At 41.2% G+C, this 23,044-nt stretch overlaps 1 protein-coding gene and 1 long non-coding RNA gene across 2 annotated transcripts; one reads left to right on the top strand and one right to left on the bottom strand.

Annotated features, from left to right (window-relative positions):
• Positions 1-6,174: 6,174 nt before the first annotated feature.
• On the bottom strand, positions 6,175-7,937 carry nupr1b (nuclear protein 1b). Its single transcript, XM_013269859.3, has 3 exons — positions 7,759-7,937; positions 7,545-7,680; positions 6,175-6,292 (listed from the first exon to the last, which is right to left on the bottom strand). The coding sequence occupies exons 1-2, from the start codon at positions 7,853-7,855 to the stop codon at positions 7,553-7,555; spliced, it is 225 nt and encodes a 74-aa protein (XP_013125313.1). The 5' UTR covers positions 7,856-7,937; the 3' UTR covers positions 6,175-6,292; positions 7,545-7,552.
• A 2,197-nt stretch (positions 7,938-10,134) lies between these two features.
• LOC112846638 (uncharacterized) lies at positions 10,135-13,768 on the top strand. The gene is made up of 2 exons (XR_003219739.1): positions 10,135-10,686; positions 13,571-13,768. It is a non-coding gene; the product is annotated as an uncharacterized LOC112846638 (long non-coding RNA).
• The last annotated feature ends 9,276 nt before the right edge of the window (positions 13,769-23,044 follow it).

Genomic DNA, 23,044 nt, shown 5'->3' with positions numbered 1-23,044 from the left:
CATCATTTACCTGGCAGGAAACACGGCGCCTAAGCAGCTCAAACGCTAAAAAGTTTGGTTATACTTTACGAGAACGGATGACAACAGGACAACTTGCAATACTTGCAAAGTAGATATTTCATTTAAGGGAGGAAACACTACGAATATGCAAAAGCATTTGCTCACAAAACACGCGATGACCTTAAATGAATGTCGTGTTTTTAATTCCGCTCCGGACTCGTGAATCTCAACCCAGCAGCAGCGGTAACGTTTGCACGTCCTCTCCCGTTAATGCGGCAGGTAAATAATCAGCTAACAGTGCATATTATGTTAGCGCGATCTGCCTTATTACAAAACCTGCCATTACTGTGCATTTAGGTGACCATGATGAGACAGACAGAGTCTGGCTGGCAGTTCTCGCTGCAGTCTACCGGTAGCGTCTCCTTTCAGGCCAGGATAGATGAATGTCTCCGAGCAGTGACTAAGTTTGTGGTCAAAGGCTTGCACCCGTTTGCCCCAATTTTCGGTAAGTGAATGTGTTTAATTGTAGGCAGGGACATTACTGGATATTCTTGTGTAATTGCTACAGAATAATTTATGTTATACTTTGTTATTGCTACAGAAGAATATTTATTTTATTGTTTTACATTTACAATTTTTTTTCCTGGGGACCCTGTGACACCCCATTGAAGAGCCGTAGGCTGTGGATCTCTTAAGATCTCACTGTTGGGTTTGTAAGGCCGTGTTACTCCTAAATTTCTATCTTGTTCAAAGAGAAGATATAAAACAAAGTTCTAAGTTAATCGACCTTAGTGTTCTCCTTTTTAAAAAGAATCGATAAGAGAATCGAATCGTTAAACAGAATCGAAAATGGAATCGGAATCGTGAAAATCTTATCAATACCCATCCCTACTCTCTCTCCTGTTGCTACTTCAATCATGAAACTGATCAATGATCAGCTGATCGGCTTTTCTCTCTTGTTTATTTATCGCCCACTTTGCGCCAGAAAGAGGAAACCAGCGGATGTCGCGTTAAACAACAGCAGCACGTTTAAGCTTGATCAGCTGTTGTTAGAATTTATTTAATATTAATTTCTAGTATCAGCTGATGTTTGCTGGAGCCACAGCTGTAAAGCTGCTGGTCATGATATCGGTTTGGTTATCTGGTGAGAGGGAAACATGCAGATGAAACCAGGAGATGTCCTTACTGAATCATCAGAGCTGAACAGGTGATGGAGAAACAGGTTTACCTTTTAGGTGACATGGATGAGTTGAAGGGAAGTTATGAACTGTTTCTGAGAGACAAATAACACCAGGATCCTTTTCTACGTAGCTGACAGCTGGTAACTGTGCAGGGGCGGGTCTAGCAAAGTGTTGCCAGGGGGCCAGGTAGGGCATTAACAGGGAAAGGGGGGCACAAGGAAATACTTTTCTTACTTATTCTCATTTAAAATGTCTCACTTTTAAAAAAATAATTATCTGAGTCTTACAACAAACAATTGATAGATTGATACATATATACCATCAGAACAGTGTACATCACTGTCACAACAGTGTTTGTTTTCATTCAAAGGCTTTATGATTTTTCCTATAATGGTGGGCCGGTCTCTAGTCAAAATGCCCGGGATGATTGTTTGTCCCAGTCCAGCTCTGTATGCAGCTCATCTGCAGTCTGGTGTTACCTACATCTTCCTATTCAGAAGGCAGAATTTCCAAGTTCTGAGTACAATCAAAAGCACCACGACTGCAGTTTTTGTGTTGGATGTAAAAAGCAGGCTAGAATCATGGCGGCGGTCAACGACGGTCCAGGCGTGGGATTTCTCTCATGGAAATGTGCACATTATTTTTTCCTTTCTATTGGTAGGTGGCACAGTGCACTTGTGGCAAGTAAGCAAGATAGAAGACTGGCAATCTGGCTGGTATCCAGTTACAGAAGCAACACATTAACAAGAGAATTCTGAGTAAAACCAAAGTTACTTTCCCTAGTAACTAGTTACTCTGAAAGTAACGAGTAACTTGAAGTAACTGAGTTACTTTTGATAGAAGTAACTAGTAATGTAACTAAGTTACTAATTTAAAGTAACTTACCCAACACTGCAGATAAACAAACATCTGCACAGATGCAAACACACAGTCAACCTGCAGGTCACATGACCACGCCCAGCTCATACCTGAAAAGCTTTTTTTAAACTTTCACTTAATCAAACTAATCAAATGTTTCTTTATAAAAACAAGCAAACAACAACCCAGCAAACTGCTGCTTCCATCGCTGTCACAGACCTGATCTCGCCATCCAGCGAAGACTTTACAAGAAGACTGATTTGATCCTTTTATTAGTTACAAAAAAAATTGACCTGAAACGTTTCCATGAGGAAGAATAAAACAGCTTTGAGAGGGAGACCCAAACAGGTCGAGGTGATGTGGCCGGTTTGTTCTGGACTCCTGAGGCTGGGCACACAAAGGAAGTTCAGCACAGCCAGGCTGCTCTGTGTTAGCTGGCTCAACAAAACTTAAACCCCAGTTGGTGATAACAGGGATCACAATGGCGAGCATAGATACGCCCACATCGCTCTCCTGCCCGGGTCCTCAGGTTATTTCTTCTGGAGTACTGAGGTGTTCCCAAGCCAGCTGAGACATACTCTCAGGTCTGCCCAGAACGTCCTGAATCACCTCCTCGGGCTCCTTTCCATGTGGAGAAGCAGCGACTCCACACCGAGCTCCTCCTGAATGACTGGGCTCTTTACCCCCGTGTGCTTCTTTCTGAACAGTTTCATTAGTTAAAACAAAAACCCAAGAACACGATCAAATGTTAATGCAGGACATGGATGATGTCATCTTTGCCTATGTCCATCATTTATATACAGTTTGTGTGCTTTTAAAAGAGAGAAGCTGAAGGTTGCTATGCTAATTCCTAATGAAGTGCTCGCTGAGTGTAGGGATGATTTTTACTCCATATAAAAACCCAAAAGGTCGTTGGAGCATCTTTGATTGTGGGGACGTCTTTGATTGTGGGGACGTTGTGGGCATGCCTGAGCGTTGAGTGCGGTTTCATCACCTGCTGCTGCTCACAGCTCTGCAGCTTGTCCTGAACTTCAGTGTGAGCTCCGCAGAGTCTGTGTTACATAACGCTGCGCTGTTGCATAAGCTCGCATCTAAAACTGCAGCACAATAAACTTCAGTGTGATCAGACAACTTTTCTCTGAGTCTTGCTCAAAGTCTGTGCTCACAGAACGACAGGGCCAGAGTCCAAGGTGAAGCCAGGCAACACATCACAGCAACATTACTGCAACTGGCAACACATCACTGTGATCTGTAAAGTCCTCACACACTTCACACACTCATACCAGACTCTCGATGGCTGAGAGATGCTGCCCCCTGCTGGAGGATCCATCCTCTACACACACACACAGACAGTCAGGTATTCATATCTTAGTGGGGACATCGTATTGACATAATGCTTTGCGTAGCCTCTTACTCTAACCATAACTAACTGTAACCCTGACACTAAAACCAGTCTAAGTGAGTGTGAGTCTCAAAAATGCCATCAAACTTATGGGGATGGGCATTTTGGTCCCCATAAAGATATAAATACACGCTCACACACACACACACATATGTGCGTGTGTGTGTGAGTGTCATGGTAACAAAAGGATGGATGTAAGTCAGAGAGGATAATACAAATCTCCAAAAGTTGATTCTGTTCATCTGGATGTTTTCAGTGGGAGAAACGTTTCATCATCATCCAGGTGGCTTCTTCAGTCTCAGCTGACTGCAGGTTTCCAACCTTATAAACAGGACATTTGCATCTTTCCCTTTTCACGTAAATGGCCTCCTTGACTCCGCGCTCAAACCAGCGTTCTTCCCTGTCCAGGATGTGTACATCCTCATCATTGAAAGAGTGTCCACTGGCCTGTAGGTGTGAATAGACTGCAGAGTCCTGGCCTGACGAGGTAGCTCTTCTGTGTTGCAGCCAGAGGTTGTTTGGTTTCCCCGATGTATAAATCCTGCCAATCCTCCTGCACTGAACAGCGTACACTGTGTTACTCTGTTTGTGTCGGGGGACCCGATCCTTGGGGTGGACCAGTTTTTGGCGCAGCGTATTTAGGGGTTTAAAAACCTCTCTCTCTGTGGATGGGACTCATGGTTATTGATCAGTGGTTGTTGATCAATGGTCATGAAAATTTGCATAATTATGATTAAGGAACTGACCTCACAGCCCATTGTTCCTTCAGTGGGCTGGTTTCAGTCATTATGCAAATGTCCTGTTTATAAGGTTTGGGGAAACCTGCAGTCAGCTGAGACTGAAGAAGTCACCTGGATGATGACAAAACGTTTCTCCCACAAAACGCTACGTCCAGATGAACAGAATCAACTTTTGGAGATATGTTTATAGGAGCAGCTAACAGAGCCAGCAGTCACTGTGTTCATGGCCTCCAGAGGAACAAAGCTCTGCTGGCTCCATCTCTGCACTTCACTGTAAGTTGACCCAGAGCACAGAGCTGGTTAGCAGCTACGAGCTAAACTCAGAGCAGGGAGCATCAGCAGGAGGCCTCTGTACTACGGATCTGGGATAAAGCTGCTGCTATGAAAAAATCTGTTTTCAACATGGAGAGAAATACGTCAGGTGTAGTTTGATACGTTTCAGACAGAAAGGTTTCTGAAAGAGAAAATTATGGGATTTGTGAGCTGAACTTAATAAACTGTGGGTAAATGATCAGCATTTGTTCAGGTTTGGATGTCATATCGCAAACATTTGCAGCACTTCTGAGACAAATTTCTCTCCATATTTCAGAGTCCCGTCATCTTTGGATCCACATGCGAGCAGGTTTTCCCAACAGGAACTACACAAAGTCCAAACGCGTCTTTCCTCTGCAGTCCTGCATGAATGTTACAGTGATTTCTTACAGCCCTGATATGGAGAAGCTCTGCAGTGATGTTCACAAACAGAAATCACACTAAAAAAGTGAGAACAGAATCATTTAATATGCTCTTATTTTAAAATAAATATCTATGTTTCTGACCCTGATGAAGGTTTACGTCACGCTCAGGACGGCTGATTGCTGCCTGCAGCGTGATGGAAGAACAGGAGATGATGAAATGGACTGAAGTCATAATTACATACAAACAGTTCAGATTATTCTTTTTATTTTAAAAAGTTTTATTTCTTTGAAACTGGGCTGTTTTTGATTTGATGAATTTTCCACAAGGTGTGAGTTCAAATAAACCTGCAGAATGATGTTTTATTTAAAGGCAGGTCTGCACAGAGTTATTATTCTTCTCTTCACAGCGTTTGTTCAACAGTTCTTCAAAAGAAAAACTTAGTATGTCTTCTTTTTAAGACATCTGATTATTCATCATGTAGTAAGTTTTTGTATTATCTAAAACTGGGTGTCATCAGGACGCTACAACACAGAGCGAACACCATCCCCACTGACACAGCGGCCAGAGAGGCAGAAGGACAGCACATCAAGAAGGCCCTGAGTAAATGTGGTTATCCCAGCTGGACTTTTGTCAAAGCGAGAAGGCACCTAAAGAAAGCTCCAGCCGATCCAGGAGAGAAGGACAACCGCTGCCCAGGCGAAAACCTGTAGTGATCCCATATGTGTCAGGAGTATCGGAACAGTTGAGACGCATTTTTTCTAAACACCGGGTCTCTGTGGCTTTTAAACCCCAAAATACGCTGCGCCAAAAACTGGTCCACCCCAAGGATCGGGTCCCCCGACACAAACAGAGTAACATAGTGTACGCTGTTAAGTGCAGGAGGATTGCCAGGATGTATACATCGGGGAAACCAAACAACCTCTGGCTACAACACAGAAGAGCTACCTCATCAGGCCAGGACTCTGCAGTCTATTTACACCTACAGGCCAGTGGACACTCTTTCAACGATGAGGATGTACACATCCTGGACAGGGAGGAACGCTGGCACCAATGTCTGGTGTTTAAACATCAATGTCTGAACTTTCCAGGCTCTCTTTCCTGGCACCTCACTACATCCATCTTTTACATACAGGCTGTGTTTTTTCACTGAGGCCTAAAAGGAAGAAAAAATGAACACTCTCATTTCAGTTTAATAAGTCTTTAATCGTAAAAACAAGTTTTAAAAAACATCCTTAAGAATGAGCCATTTGCCGCCACCGCAGTCTCGGTGCGCGGTCGCGGTCCGAGCAGGGACCCAGGGGCACGCCGCCTCAGGTGAGAGCTCTCCAACACCTGCGGGCCCATCGGAGCTCAGACGCTCCTGCCATCTGCACGTGTCGTTCTGTTGCCAAGGACGCCATGGTCGGTTTCCGGGATGAGCCGTCCGAGATTCCCTGAAGTAGAAAAGAAAAATATCAAATAATTAATTAAAAGACATAAACACGAGGAGTTCAAGCATCTATTTACCACCAGCAGCACCATGTGTTAAAAATCTTTTTAAAAAAAGCTTTAAAATCCAAAATTAAACTTTTCCATAATGTTTTCTTCATCTACAGTTTCATTACGTGATCTGTCAGCTACATATACGAGTTTATCCTGTAGGATTAAATCATAATAAAGCTTAAAAATGATGTAAGAACTGTATCATTTCTAATTGACTTGCAGTACCTGCACAGGCCACCAGGAGGGCACGTAAGAAGAAAAGAGATGAGGAGGCAGGAGGAGGAAGAGGACAAGGGAGAACATGAAGAAGACGAACAGGGATGTGGAAAAGAAGGAGGATGGAGAAGGCTTGGGGTGGGGTGGGGCAAAGAAGGAGAGGAAGAGCAGGAGGAGGATTGTAAAAGTGTACAAACTGTTAGCCTCTGCCCTCTGCACCAAACCTCTACTGGATATCTGCCCATTCAAACTATGAACCTGGTGATGACGTGCAGGAGGCGAGCGGCAGGAGTTAATAAACAGTTTTGTTCTGAGGGAATTCATATTCTACGGGAAATATATGACAAATATTATAGCTAAAACAACAGCTAAGCTGTCTTTTCACTCATGACGTCACTACTATTCAACCTTAACAGTAACAAGAACAGCTGGCTTTAAATTCAGCTGTTAATTAACAGTTAATTATTGTTAATAACTGTGGAGCAAGCGCAGTTTAGGAAAATGCTTGATGTGGTTCAGTATGCTGTGTTCCAAACATTCGTTTAAAAATCGCCGATTTCAGATTCAGACCGATCCTCGAGCAAAGAAACCGAGAACAAAGATTCAAACTGGACCTCCTACACAGGAAACACGCTGTGTAAAATTCGGCGCAGGACTCGATATAAAAAGAAACTTTGGACTCTTTTCTGAGGGCTGTAAAATCAAAGTGTGGCAGCAAAAACCGCTGCGGGAGAGGCTTAAATTCAAACAATCGTAAAGGAAGTTCTGCACGCGGCGCGTCTGGCGTCACGTTTGCCCTGTTCCAGCGTTCCAAATAGCCACAGACCAGACAGCGTTCAGAAATCTGCCCGTTTTTAAGTGTTTATGGCCTCTGTCAGTGCAAACGGACTCGTGTGAGTCAGACGACTTTGCTCTGGCTGAAACTGCATTCCTACTTTACTTCGGCGCACAGTCACTGACACACAAACACGGTTTTCCAGGGTTTACCTCAGTATTCACTCCTTGGCTTTCTTCTCGCTGTTCTGGAGCTTCTCCACGATCTTGCGCTCATGTCCTGCGGGGTTGTGTCTGTTGGTGTTGTCGCTGGCCTCCTTCTTTGTCCTGCCCTTCCGAGCCGAACCTTCTGCAACAGAAAAACTAAAGCAGTGAGTTTTCCGGGCCCGGAACACGAACCGGACGGAACCAGGACAGGGTAGCTCACCTGCGTATTTATCCGTCAGGTTATAGTACTCGTACTCGTCGTAGTACTCGTCCTCAAACTTGGTGGGCTTCATGTTTTTCACGTCGACGTGACTCATGTTTGTTTTTCTAGAAGTTTGTCAGAGATCTTTGCGTCTGCGTAGTAAGCCTCAGTGTTCGCAGGTTTGTCTGTTTTTCGTCTTTCTGTGTTTGTTTATATATGAGAAGCATGCACCTCCTCCTCCTCCTCCTCCTGACTCCTCCTGCAGGGCTCCTCTTTCCTCTGCACTAATGTTGCATCAGCCACAGAGCTGCAGCCTCTGCATAACAAGATTAAGAACACACTCTTTGTGTTGAATACACAACTTTTTATCTCATATTTCTACATTTTATTTATTCAAAGTCACATTCAGTATTTCTTCTCATAGTTTTAAACCTTTGTTTACATAGTTATTAGCTCTCGTTGGTTTTTACAGCTAATTTAAACTTATTTGACTGTATACTCTTGTTTTGGTACTTTTTATGTACCCACCAAGGTATCCTAACTTTCCTTAACCTGTCCTGTTTTTGACCATGAAGCTTGTGTTATCTTCATCACATGCCTGTGACACCTGTGTACGTGGACTCTGGTCCTGTGACTCACTGTGAGACCCGACCTTGGTTCCCGCAGATGATCCCGGGTCTGTTTTCCTTGGTTATCAGCAGCTGCTGTGGTCACATGACCCTGACCTGGTTCATGGTGTTTATCTAACGCTGCTCCAACTGCACTGCAGGCCGTGACAGCAGATCAGAGTCATCCTGCAGAAATGTTTCCATTAATGTGACCGAGGCTCATCTCCAGAAGCTTCACTGTGACTTTTGGAGCCTGGCTTTTCGGTTTGTTTCCTCTCATCACTCTCATCACTCAGACATCCTTTCAGACATGATTGTAACCGTTTCCACTTTTGTTTTTCATATCAGTTTAAATACTTACTTTTTTGGAAAAACATGCAGCGAAAACTGAAGACGCTGCTGAAGGATTCAAAGCAGCATGAAAGGGCCGCTGCAGTTACTGCATATATTAGCTTTGTGTCCTTGTGTTCACATTTAAACTGAGTTATCTAATCTGTGTGGAACAAACTTTGGACTGAGCGTCTCAGAGGAACAAACAGAAGAACGAGCGCTTTGTTGTCTGCTCGTGTTTGAGAGTCAGGACATTTTTACATTTGGGCTGTAAAACACTTCAGCTCAGCACAGGTGTCACTTTCTGAGCAACTGAAGCTGTTTCAGGTGGTTTGTGCTGTAAACAGCAGCAGGAGGAGTCAGGAGGAGTCGGGAGGAGTCGGGAGGAGGCTTCTCAGACTCCTCGTGAGCGACGTGACTGAGCCGGCTGCAGAGGAGGATGTGAGACTGCAGGAACGTTTTCCTGAGTCATGGCGTGTCGTAAACATGACCTCCTGACACACAGACACAGACACACACAGACACAGACACACACACACACAGACACACACAGACACACACACACAGACACAGACACACACAGACACACACAGACACAGACACACACAGACACACACACAGACACAGACACACACAGACACAGACACACACAGACACACACAGACACAGACACACACAGACACACACACACACACAGACACAGACACACACAGACACAGACACACACAGACACACACACACAGACACACACAGACACACACACACAGACACAGACACACACAGACACACACACACACACACACACAGACACACACAGACACACACACACAGACACACACACACACACAGACACACACACACAGACACAGACACACACAGACACACACACAGACACACACACACAGACACACACAGACAGACACACACACACAGACACACACACACAGACACACAGACACACGCAGACACACACACACAGACACACAGACACAGACACACGCAGACACACACACACAGACACACACACACACACACACACACACAGACACACACACACACACACAGACACACACACACAGACACACACAGACACAGACACACGCAGACACACACACACAGACACACACACACACACACACACACACACACACACACAGACACACACACACACACACAGACACACACAGACACAGACACACGCAGACACACACACACAGACACACACACACAGACACACACAGACACAGACACACGCAGACACACACACACAGACACACACAGACACAGACACACGCAGACACACACACACACACACACACACAGAGACACACACACACAGACACACACACACAGACACACACACACACAGACACACACACACACACACAGACACACACACACAGACACACACAGACACAGACACACGCAGACACACACACACAGACACACACACAACTTTTAAACCTTGAATTGAATTTTCTGCTTTTTAGATTTAAACCCATCACACGTGTTTGTTTATCATTCATAAGTTTTATTTTTTATCTTATAAATTTATTTGTATCTTTTCTGACTCAGGAAGTCGAATCTTTCCGATGATGATTTTGTGTTTTTAGCAGCAAACTGTGGACGATCATGTCTTCATGCTGCAGCTCCGACTCAGTGAAACATGATTTTTTGACGTTTTGACGTCGAGCTGAAATCTCGTTATTCTGCTGAATCAGGGAAACTTCTGTTTCTGTACTTTCTCTCCTCACGTTTGACTGTTTATCTCACAGTTTGAAATATTTCATGAATAACTGACTTTTTTCATGAAATCAACCTTTTATCATGTTTATGTCGCAGCTCTAAGTCACGGCTGCATGTTTACACGTTTTAAACCGAGTGTGTAATCTGCAGGATCTGAGCTCAGGATGTTTTCTTTGCTGCAGACGTGTGCGCAGTCACATGTGCGAGGCGTGTCGCGCTCCCACTGAACACACAGGTCACAGATATCAGCTGATATCAGCAGGTAAACATTAACTGCGGCTGAAAACTTGCTCAGGTGTTTTCATCTTCATGAATCCTTTTACTGCACGTTACACGCACTAACACAGCTGTAAACATTTCCTTTTAAATCTCCTGAAATTGTTTCATTTATTTATTTCATTCACCTGAGAGGCCGAGGTCACTGATCGTTGGACATGTTGAGGGTTTAGGGTGCACGTGCGTCCTCTCGTGCACGCGAATCATTTTGGTTTTTCTGAGTTTTAGTATTTTTACAGCTGGCCTCCATCACAGTGCTGCTTCTTTGAACCAGTGTTTCCAGTTTTTATCCGTCTCAAACCAGCACAGCCTTAGCCACCTCTGATTTACTAAAGTCAGGGCCCAAAGTTTGTACTGACGGGTTAAATATGAAAAATGTACAGTGCAAAAGACGAACAGTGATGATTACTTAACGTGTCATAATAGAATTCCATGTATGTAAAATAAAGCATGCAGAATCATTTTAACATGAAATGATTGAACAGTTTTAATTCAGACAGAGATTTTTCAGACACTTTGAATGTTTTAGTTCTTCTGATTTTTGGATGTTTGGAAGTGAAACACAAACTGAAACAAACTCAGCGACGTCTAAAAGACTCTCATACAGTTCATATGAAAGTAATCCCATTACTTTACTGTTTACTTATTTTCAAAAGTAATTAGTTACTTAATTACTTTTTAAAACATGATACACAACCTGAATTCGTAATAAAGCAACAGACGTTTCAGCCCAAATTTATTTTTTCTGCATAATCCATCATATAAAATGTAACCAAATGAAAAAGTCTCTTTTTATAAATTGTTTTATTTGTTTTCATCTTTATGCACAATGAATTAAGCATGAATTAAATTATATCCATCAGTCTTTGACTTTAACATTTAAACCTATTTCCTGCATATCCCAGCATATAAAAATAATAAATATTGTTTTGTGTTTACACTCTTTCAAATAGATGCAAGTAAAACACAGCAGGAAATAAATAAAATCAAAGATTCAGCAGCTCTGAGTCCTGTCGCTCTTAAATCTATTGTCACCTGTTTAGCAGGAGTGGGGCGGGTGGAGGTTTGCCCACAGCGGTCATGTCAGTGGGAGGATCCGGGGGTTTCTCTGTGAGTGTCACATTCCCGTGGCGGCGTGCTCGCTGCTCAAAGTTGAAGTTTAATTCTTTGCTGTAGAAAGAAGTTTTCTTCCCACGCAGAGTGAACAGCAGACGCTGATGTTTTTGTCAGTTTTTACAGAATCAAACTCAAAGTAATGTGATTACTTCCACGCTTTAAACGCTGCATGGTCGTACTCTCTCCATCACTCCATGTTATCCACGGTTGATCTGCACACGTCTGTTGCTGCCACAGACATCGCACACACTCGCACATCATTGTCATGAGACACTCTCACAAACAAAATCACGGTTTAATAACGCGAAAGTAATGGTAATCTAATTACTTTTTTGCAATCTTAATCCCTTACTTTACTTGTTACTTGAAAAAGTAATCAGATTACATGTTACTGCCCACCACTGGTGCAAAAGAACTCAGTCTCTTACCTTCAGTTGAACATATCTAAAACAAAGACATGGTTTCTGACTTTAGGCCACAGAGATGGAGCGAGAAAGAAGCACAGAGGGTCACCGGCACCCTCACTGCCAAAGGGAACTTGCTCATTTCCACACTGACCGAGGAATTCTAATTTATTTTTATCTCTTTGTTTGGTGGCATGGTTCAGTCAGACCTCTGCCACAGAGAAAAATGCACTGAGTCACATAGTGAGATGGTCCAGGCGTCTGACAGGTGAGTCACAGGGTAACCCCTCTATGGGGTGAACTGCCATCACTGAACTTAATAAGAACTGTTTTTTGATTTGATTCATCTCGTCTAATTACCAAAACAGGTGTGTGTTGCCAAACACATTTTTCAGTAAAGCAAATTTACCTACAGGTGTAAATAAAGTAACCTCGAACCTTCTCCACAAAAGTGAAGAAAAAACATTTTTATGCAACTTTCATGCCAGATTGAACAAATATGACAGGTTGTACCACAGAAACAGAAATCTTGTCTTTTCCAAAGAAAAACAACAACTGGAGTTTCCAGAAGAACGTCCAATTATAAATGAGCAGACGTGCTCTACATACCTGCCAGTGTTTGACCTTCTGTCCTTTCATAATTCAGGTTAAATTAAACAAAGAAACAAAACATGAAGACATTTAACAAAGTCTCAGTTATCACTGTAAATATAAATACATCATGTGTTTGATGTATGAAGCTAAAATTTCACAGTGCTCATTATAACTGCTCAAACTTTGGACCGTAACATTTTTGTTCAAACTGAAGACGGTCGAGAAGAAATGGAGCGACCCCGAATATTTTCACCTCGGTGCTTCCTGTCTCTTCCTCTTTTGTCACTTCCCACATGTGTAGTTATTGCTGCTCACTTCCTGTTTTATTTTGGTAGTCTCTCCTGGCCTTGATTCTTATCACCTGTGTCTCCCTGTGTGCAGGATTCAGCCGTTTCATAGTCCTGACTGGAAACTTGTTTTACAGACAGTCGAGAAATGATCCACAAAGAGCAGAAAGAACTCCACATCCAAAATACACCAAATATACAAAATCATGAGACGTAATCCTGCAGTAAAAAATCACTACAGTGTGTAAAAACCACTAAAGCGGTGCGGGGACGGCTCAGATGGCACATAAAAGGATCTAAAGAGGTTTTTGGTGCTGTTACTCGTGCGGGGGATCCACAGCAGCTCAGGCCTGTCGCTCTGCCTGCTGCTCGTAAACAGTATTTAGTTTGGTTCCAACATTTCCATCGATGACAGAAAATATTCAGACTGATTCAAAAAAAGTTAAAAACGTCATTTCTCTTCTTTCAGAAAAAGCACAGGCGTCGTGGCTTCTCCTGATCTCTGCTTCCACATCAGTGTCCAGCTCTAAACCATCATCAGCGACGGCCCAAGGTGTTTCTGTTGTTCCCTCCAGTATCTGAGTGCGTGATGTTGGACTGTAGTCCAGGGTGAGACTCTCTGAAGTCAGAGGACCAATGATGGCCGAGTCCTCTGAGAGTTTAAGGATGTGCCTGTTCGCATGCTTGGACAGTTTGGACTTGTTATTTTACAGCTTAAATAAAGGTTTGCTTGTGGTTTCCATCGGTGCACACAGCACAGCTCTGCCTGAGGCTGACTCTGCACTTGATATTTGCTGTTCACGGGCGTCACTTTGGTTATTGTTACGGGTCCGAAATTGAGGACGAGAGTAAAACAATGATGGTCCAAAAGAGGTCAATCAAACAATTGATTTTTAATGAATACACGCAGCGTGGGGAGACGTACACTGGAAACCATCAGTTGTAAATCCCCACCCAAAAATACACTTCAGATTGCTTTTATAACATCAGGGTATTATGACGCCCCCTCATGCGTTTACAAGCACATAATTTGCATCTTAAGAACATTATTTGCCTCTTCTACAGACAATGATCAATTTTAAGAGATAACTACAGAGACAAGAGTTCCCCTTTCTGGCATCCTTTTCCAAATATGGTGATGAGGTCCCCATGGACTTGTCCTCCTCTTTGGCCCATCTTCTGTCACCTGTTACTAGGCAAACTCAAATGCAACAAAAAGCTGAATACATTCAGGCCTTTGCTCAGCTACTATTTTACTGTAACAATATACTCAGCATATAAGCTTTTATGATTATAGATTTAACTCAACAATTTAAGTTGTTCTAACTGCACCTGTAATAAACATGTTAATATTTGATTATGATAACACCTGTAATACAAATTATAACATAATGCCAGCAACTTCAATAAATGCTTGGATGAAATGATAATTAATGCAATGATAAAGATGATGGTTATGTAAAATAATCCCTGTAATTCCACAATTCCCTCTTTTGACGTCTCTTCCCGAGACGTCACTACACCATTTTCTTGTGTCACTCCTCGACCCACTCTGTCACCTCTGGATCCATTAATGGCATCATGGGCCCCGAAACCACCATTCCCAGGTCCACCGCCTTCGCTCTGACCCTCTCTAGCGGTCCCCTGACTCAGCAAATCAGACAATAACCTCATGTCATCTAGGTGGTCCAGTAATAACACCCCAGCTCCCACTTGGAAACACTTCATGCTTAAGTGGTCTCTGCTCCTTTCCTGGGTCCCTCTCTAGTGGAAATCTAGTGGAATGGACCCTCGTCATCAATCACTAAGTAAACTAAATTGGCGCAGGTCTCAAATAAGAAGCAGAAGACTCTTGGGCCCTCGCTCAGGCCTGCTACTAGATTTATGTGTATTGTAAGCATGCATGCAATTAACCTGCTATGTTCTCATCTTCCCTCAACATGTATCACCTGGACACTCTCACCAGTGAAGCTTAAAACCCTCTTGGATAGAACATCAACTCTAAACAAGCACAGATATGCATTGTGTATAAAATGAACTAAACCTGTGAATAGAATGAATGTGATGACAAACATATTCAATATGCAATATGAACCCTGTAAACAATATTACTGATAAACAATGCTGTAAAACATGTTCTTAATGCAATCATAATAATCCAGATTATATAATAGGAATAAAAGAATTTCTGAATCCCCACGTTCCCTCTTCTGACATTCCGACAAGGAAAAAATAAATCAAACAAATAACTTAAGCTGTGTGACGGCACCTTGCGTTTACGCCAGGCTGTGAGCTGCCCTAAATCTACTTGCTACACCCCCTTTTTTCACCTAGTTTAATTTTTTCAATCCTAGTTTAAACTATTCCTGACTTCCCTCGGTACACACTGTAAAGTGTAAAAGATACAATTAGCTTTCTCCTGATAAAAGGTCCTACATTATTTTCTCAACCTTTGGAAACCTCCTCTATCGAGTTAACCCATTTCATTTTTCAAACTTAGGCCTGATTTCTTCGCCCCCTTTAACGGGTAGCGCCTATCCGGATTATTTCAGGATTTCTATGTTATGTAAAGTTCCTCTCCCTCCTTTTATGCTTCCATTATAACCTATGTCTAACGAGCTTTTGATCTTCTTTGTAATATAAACAACTAGGTGTCTTTGTGCTCTGTTTTTCTCCTTTCTCTGGTTGGTTCCGTTCGATCTGGGGCTTCCAGGATTCTCGCCCCCCTAAGTCGCTGTGGTCCTGAAATCTTCTCCTGTAAAAGATAGAAAACAAAAGCCTCTCTCTGCTCCACCTCACTAATCTATTGTGTTCATCCAATGTTCCTTTAATTATTCAAACTTGGTTCACAATATCATGTTCTGGGCTTTATCCTTTTTATTAACTTTACTTAATCTCAATACTCTTTATGTGTGTGAGCAATACTTTTAGTTTTATTAAACACACCCCGGGTAAAATATACACCATCCCCATGTCAGCCTAACTCTCCGCTAGAAAGCACGCTTCAGAATTTCTATCAGGATTTACACCTCTTTTTGCTTCAAGCATATACCTAACATGCAAAAATTACTGTTAATGCCAGTTACACAAGTTTCCATTATTTACAACATTTTGTTTCACCCGTCTCAGTAGTTGCTAAACAGAAACAAAGCAACATGTGTTCCACCTTTGCCCTATAAAATAACTCTATGTAATATCTGTATGTGTAAGCCTGCATTATAACCACTTATTCTAGAAATAAAAAGAAATCAAACATTTTCTACTCCTAAAATCTTCACTAGTTTTCCCCAAAGCATATCTTTTATTCAAAAATGTCCCACAATTTCCCTTTAAATTTGGTGTACAGCTTCTCATGAACACCGGCATTTTATCTTCTAAACAGGATTCACTTCATTTTACTTTAAAAATAACTTTATTTAAAAATAACAATTTCTGCCTCAGTTTTACCATATCTAAATTATCAACAACCCCAAAAGTCATAAAATGATCCTAGAACCCATCTCAAATTACCTCTTAAATTCCCCCTTTTTTTGGACACACCAAATGTGTCCAAATAAATAAAAACTCAAAAAACTCAAAATGCATCACCCGGGGTTAAGAAATTAAAGGAAAAAGGTTAGTCATATCATCTCTCAGAACAGCTCAGCAATCCTCCTCTCCGGTAGATCTGCTCCAGGCCTGTAAACCTGTGTTTAAGGAATAAAATCAATTTAATCATCATGTCAAATCTTCTCAAACTCCTTGCTCCATGCAAAAGTCTGGATCCTTGAAATTTCCTGGAAACAAAACCTGTACTTTACATTTCATACTCAACTCTCCCCCTTCATGATCCAATCTGCGTCACAACAAAGACTAAACTTAAAACAGAACAGTTATCAATCATGTGTTTCTTCAGTTAATGGTAACATGAGTTATATCAAAAAATGTTTCCCTTTTAGCATTTAGCTTTTATAATGTAATAACATAATCCAACCCCAGTAAAGAAAACAAAAGTTCCCTCCAAGCAAACATCAGCATCCCCAGAATTAAGTCTTCCACTCCTCCGGCTTGTCAACATTTTATTCATCCCCACCTTGGTCCAGTCACACACTCACTCACATGCATTAACATGAGGTCTTGCTGATAGTGTGGACTCCCTCGCAAATAATCAGAGTCTTCACTCTCAGCAACATGAGCTCATTCATTTGTTTTATTTTGTTTTCTCTTTTTTTAGAAAATAGTTCTTTATGGTTTTGTCTGGATTGGCTCGCAGCAATCTTTTAGACAGGGACTTTCAATCTGATCAGGTCCCCACAGGTAGCCTTTCCTCAGCCAGTTATAATCTGGAAAAGTCACCTCATATTTGTTTATCCGGAAATTTGTCAGCGCTGTTAGTTCACTTTCTTCCAGGCCTGCTTAGAGCAAAAATGAGAAAAAAGAGAGCTGATTATTAGCTCATCAAAGTACAAAACAAAATCACCTGACAGGTTCTTTAAGTGCACTGTTACAAAAACTATGGGCCCTTTTAGACATGTCCATGTTTATCAAAACTCCCTCTATTAAAATGAAAAACAACAGCCCCAGAAAATCTTAAACCATCTTAAATTTCACCCGTTCAACACACCGAAAACCTCGCCAAAAGCTACACCATTTCGTACACAACAATAACCCCGGTTAAGCACTTTACCATACTCAGATTCAGCCTAACACCTTACAACAATGTGTCAACCCTAATTTATAAACCTCCTAATCAAATTTGCACCTCTGAACAATCTACCCCTCCTTTAAGGCCTCAATCACACACACACAGCAAGCTCCTCTGTCGTCACTCACTCGAGCTAATTTGCATAGTGACTCACAGCTCAACAGCCAACTTGACAAGAGAAATACATGTTTAAACTTATCATATTATTCAATTATTTTCATTTTCTTTCTATACTAATCACTTACTTTGATCAATCAGTGCAAGAGCACTCCTAAGTCACTCTTATAAAAACTGTTTTAATCACTTTTCTTTTGTTTTTTTTGTTTTTTCCATAGCTCACTCCCCTGTCATCTAACTTCTCTGAGTCAACCTCGACTTCAAGCTTTAAGTCTATTTTATTAAACATTCACACCATTCTCTCACTCATACAAGCAGCAAGCTGATCTTCATTGCATATGCTTGTGTTCTTAGCCAGATTTAATCAATATCTCTATGCCTTAATCTTCATGAGCTTGTCTTTGTAAGGTTAATGCATTCTCTGTTTATATGTGTGGTTTTGCATATGTTGCTTTGCAGTATTTCAGACTCCTTGACAATTCTCCACTTAAACAGTCAGTTTTCTCTTTCCCGAATTACTAACCCAAATTTTTGATTTCCCACCTTAAATAAAAGCACTCCTAGTCTTCAGCCAGGAGTTAGGGCTTGCTTCTCAGGTTCATGGACACATCATTCTGTGAACAATCCAACCAGAAACTTGCCTTAACATATCCAGTGATGTCAACCTATAATTTTCTTCCGACTGCGGCAGTGGAGAGTTGATCCGGTTCTGCTTTACTCCTGAAAATAACAAAACTAAGACATTTTCATTATTATCACAAGTGCTTAAATGACCCATTTCTCTATCTCTGGTCAGAAATACCAATTATGCCATGCATGTAAGCGTGTTCTTCCTTGCATGCAATGTGATCATCTTAATTAAGTGTAAGCTGCATCTTCATTGCATCCTATTTGTGCTTTTCATTGCATTTTCATGTATTCATATTTAACACTTTATGCATGTTTTCACTGAGCTTTTAAATTCAAACTATCTCACTTCTGATTCGTCTCAAAAAAACTTTCACATGTAACAATTTGTATATGTGTGTTTTCTATTCATTAAGGTAATGACAATTATTTCTTTCATTATTCTTACCTTTTCTAATGTTTACCTCTTTGTTATGCTATGGTGGACATCCCTAAACAATTCATGAGTTCAGGTTTCAATTTTTAATCCAATTATATCCTATATTCTCGCAGTCAAACTCGTCCAGCTTCATCTCTCACTGGTCCTCTCTGCACAATGTCCTGTTCGTGCTTCAAAGCTCCAGCAAACACAGTCTGTTTCTTCTCTGTTTCTTTACAGTCTTTCTTTCAGATTAAGTCCCAGCATGGCAAAATATCACTCAATGTCCAGTGCTCTTCCACAATTCTTTATCCCACTGTTCAACTGCCCAGCCTGTATTTTCACAGTACATGTTACATTACTCTTACATGCTGCTGCTGGTCGTCAGTCGTCATCAGTGTTACTGGATCAGTGGCACTGTCGTTTGCCTGCTGTATTCAAGTCCACGATGTTCTATCGGTCTTCATCAGGCGATTAACTGTCCTTTGAACTTCTTCTCCGCTTCAGGGACAAAGTGAGAGATCCAGCCGCACAATTTCGAGCCAAAAACTGGCTTATTCTCCCAATTCTTTTAATCTACTTTTCTGCTGCTGAACTCAAGGTTCCAACGTTGAGAGACGCCCACCTGTATTGACACACTAGAGCATACAATTAGTATTATATTCATTTTTTTATCTTAAAACCTCGATTTGCTTCATCTTCTTAGAATTTAACTCTGTCTATTTCTCTGGGTGCTCCCCTGACATCATCAGTCACACACACACCTTCCTCTTACACACACAGGAGCACAGTATTTCCTGTTTCTCTTTCCTGTTTCTACAAATTAATCAAACACTTGTTTTTTCATATTTACAGTCTACAAACCCTCTTTTAGTTTTACTAGGTCTTGGTCTAAAAACAATACACCCTCTTCTCACACACACACTTTTAAATATACTAAGTTTTTGCATTTTTGTCAGTTTTTGTCACATCATTCGCACAATACTTTCATAATCATCTCACACCCACTGCCTTTTCTCTCAAACTTCTCCCTTTTTCACTCACTCAGACAAATCATTCAGAGACATTCAAATCAAATACTGACAGCATTCACACAGTTAAAATCACTCAAAATACGCTTTCATACGAGTATCTTGGACATGCCTTCCATGATCAGAAAGAGCAAGTCAAAAAAAGAAAAAAGAAGACTGAAACCTCTCATCGTCTCACACACAACTTCTCACCACACACACATAACTGAAAAATAAAACACACCAGCCTTTATGGCTCAAAATATATACATCTATCAAAATTCAGTCACTTACTATACATCCACTACAGCAACTCAAAACTTTATTTATAACCCTCTAATAAACATAAATGGTGTCTTAAACACACGCATTCAACAATGTTTGCAGCAGTACTTGTGAAACCAACTGTGGTTTAAGCAGTTCACAGCTTCTTAATTTGCATTTTATTGCCTTCTAGGACATTCTAGTCTCTAATTCCTCTGTTTTCATGTTATCTCCGTTTTACACACACAAACACACACTCCCCCTAAAAACCCACAAAAAACTATCCCTAAAAACACACACAAGAGCCCTTAAGAAACTTCATTCATTTATTTATTATTATTTTAAACCCTTAAGATGTTGTGCTGTGTTTCCTCTGTGCCCGTTGCAACCTATATTAACATAAAGCCAAAATGTAAACAAGTCTGTCAAATCTAACTACTTATATGTTATTGGACTAAAAAACCACTTACAATCTTCTAAAGTCCTCCTTTGCCCAACAAACATCAAACGACTTACACCTATATGTATCACTCAAAGTCAACAATACATTAGGAACACCAAATGTAACTGTGTATATTATCTCAAACTGAAACGAAACCCATCTAAAAATCCTAAAACATCTTACTTGAACACACCAAAAGAGACATCACTTACAGACATATTTATTAATGAAATTATTTCAAAGTCAATTTCAGTTTTCAAACCCCAAATAACGGTCATAAGTATCAACATTTTATGTATCCTATCTCAAAACCCAGCAAACAGTCATACAGTCATGGCAAGAAATAAAAACTTTACTTACAATATTGTAATAAGCGTCTTAAACACAGCCATTCAGCAAGGTGTACGGTCTCTATCTAAACTTCCTAAAACTCTAGGGACCTTCCAGCTGCCTTATTTGCATTTTCACACACACACACAATCTAAAAATAATACCAGTCTGCTGCAGTGCCCGTGGCAGACAGAGCCTATATACAAACATAGAAATTATAACACAGAGACGTCTGATAAATTAATTAATATTTACAAGGCCTTAAATTGCATAACCTACCGAATTTAGACGAAATTTTAACTTAACCCTCCAAGGGACAAACTCCAAGTTTTTTGCGATCAATTAACCAGTATCGGCCCCGGACCGTGGTCACATATCTAATGCCCTAACACAATTTAAAAGCGTCAACCAACTCAACCCCTGCTGAAAAGCTCTATTTAGGGGCATTTCACATCCCAGGCTTCCCCGAAGTTTTAAGTTAAAGTTACACGCCCAAAACCCGGTTTCTATTGACCAAAAAAGTGCAAACCACCGCCCCGGACGGTAAACTGACCTAGTCAGTAGCTATTTTGGGCCGTCCCCAGTTGCCCACGATTGCCAATCGGACTATCCCTTCCCAAGGAAAATCCTGACCGTCGCCAGGAAATTTGGAGCGTCACCTCCGAACAATGCACTTCTCAGAATTCCCAGAATCCCGTACTACAAAAATTTAATTACTTTTGAAGACACCCCATAAAATTACACAAGCAATGTTATTGATGTCCAAGCCCGGCTTTATATTCAATTAAGACTTGACTGTCACAAACTCTTCGCCAATAACCTATAACTCTAAATTCAGTCTGCAGTTCAACTGCTTTAAATACACTTATTCTCTTTACTCTTTACTTATTTTCTCTTATTCTCTTTACTCTTTACTTATTTTCAACGTTTTATTATCATTACTTCAACTTCAATTCTCATGAGATTTTCACCAAAATCACAGCAGACATTTATCAGTAATTTCAGTGAGTAGACTTTTAATTTTGTCATAACCAATCCAGCACTGTTTGGAAATAATTCAACAGGTAGTGCCTTACCTTTGAATAAGCCGGCTTATGTCCACTCACTTCGACCACTGACTCGTGTCTGCCCGTTCGAGCGCCTCGGACCCTCTCGGTCTCAATCTCCAACTCTATGTCCTCAACCCTGGCCAATGCACCAAATGTTACGGGTCCGAAATTGAGGACGAGAGTAAAACAATGATGGTCCAAAAGAGGTCGATCAAACAATTGATTTTTAATGAATACACGCAGCGTGGGGAGACGTACACTGGAAACCATCAGTTGTAAATCCCCACCCAAAAATACACTTCAGATTGCTTTTATAACATCAGGGTATTATGACGCCCCCTCATGCGTTTACAAGCACATAATTTGCATCTTAAGAACATTATTTGCCTCTTCTACAGACAATGATCAATTTTAAGAGATAACTACAGAGACAAGAGTTCCCCTTTCTGGCATCCTTTTCCAAATATGGTGATGAGGTCCCCATGGACTTGTCCTCCTCTTTGGCCCATCTTCTGTCACCTGTTACTAGGCAAACTCAAATGCAACAAAAAGCTGAATACATTCAGGCCTTTGCTCAGCTACTATTTTACTGTAACAATATACTCAGCATATAAGCTTTTATGATTATAGATTTAACTCAACAATTTAAGTTGTTCTAACTGCACCTGTAATAAACATGTTAATATTTGATTATGATAACACCTGTAATACAAATTATAACATAATGCCAGCAACTTCAATAAATGCTTGGATGAAATGATAATTAATGCAATGATAAAGATGATGGTTATGTGAAATAATCCCTGTAATTCCACATTATCTGTCAGGTGTGTGCTGACCTTCTGACTGCTTCAGGGATCAATAAATAAAACCAATAACAGCTGGATTGCAGGTAGAGAGTCGCTGTGTTTATCTGTGGCGCTTTTCCTTTGAGTGTCTCCTGCACGTCGGCGCTCTGACCTCAGAGTGACGGGTCACCTCGCCACAGACGTTAATGATTAA

This window comes from Oreochromis niloticus, linkage group LG4, assembly GCF_001858045.2.
Source record: "Oreochromis niloticus isolate F11D_XX linkage group LG4, O_niloticus_UMD_NMBU, whole genome shotgun sequence".
Lineage (NCBI taxonomy): Eukaryota > Metazoa > Chordata > Actinopteri > Cichliformes > Cichlidae > Oreochromis > Oreochromis niloticus.
This window is presented reverse-complemented; position numbering and strand designations above follow the sequence as displayed.

Bases quoted from the DNA above. Each gene is read 5' to 3' on its own strand.
- nupr1b (XM_013269859.3), bottom strand. From the start codon at position 7,855: ATGAGTCACGTCGACGTGAAAAACATGAAGCCCACCAAGTTTGAGGAC. The intron at 7,681-7,758 runs GTGAGCTACCCT...TTTCTGTTGCAG, and splicing joins CCTGACGGATAAATACGCAG to AAGGTTCGGCTCGGAAGGGC.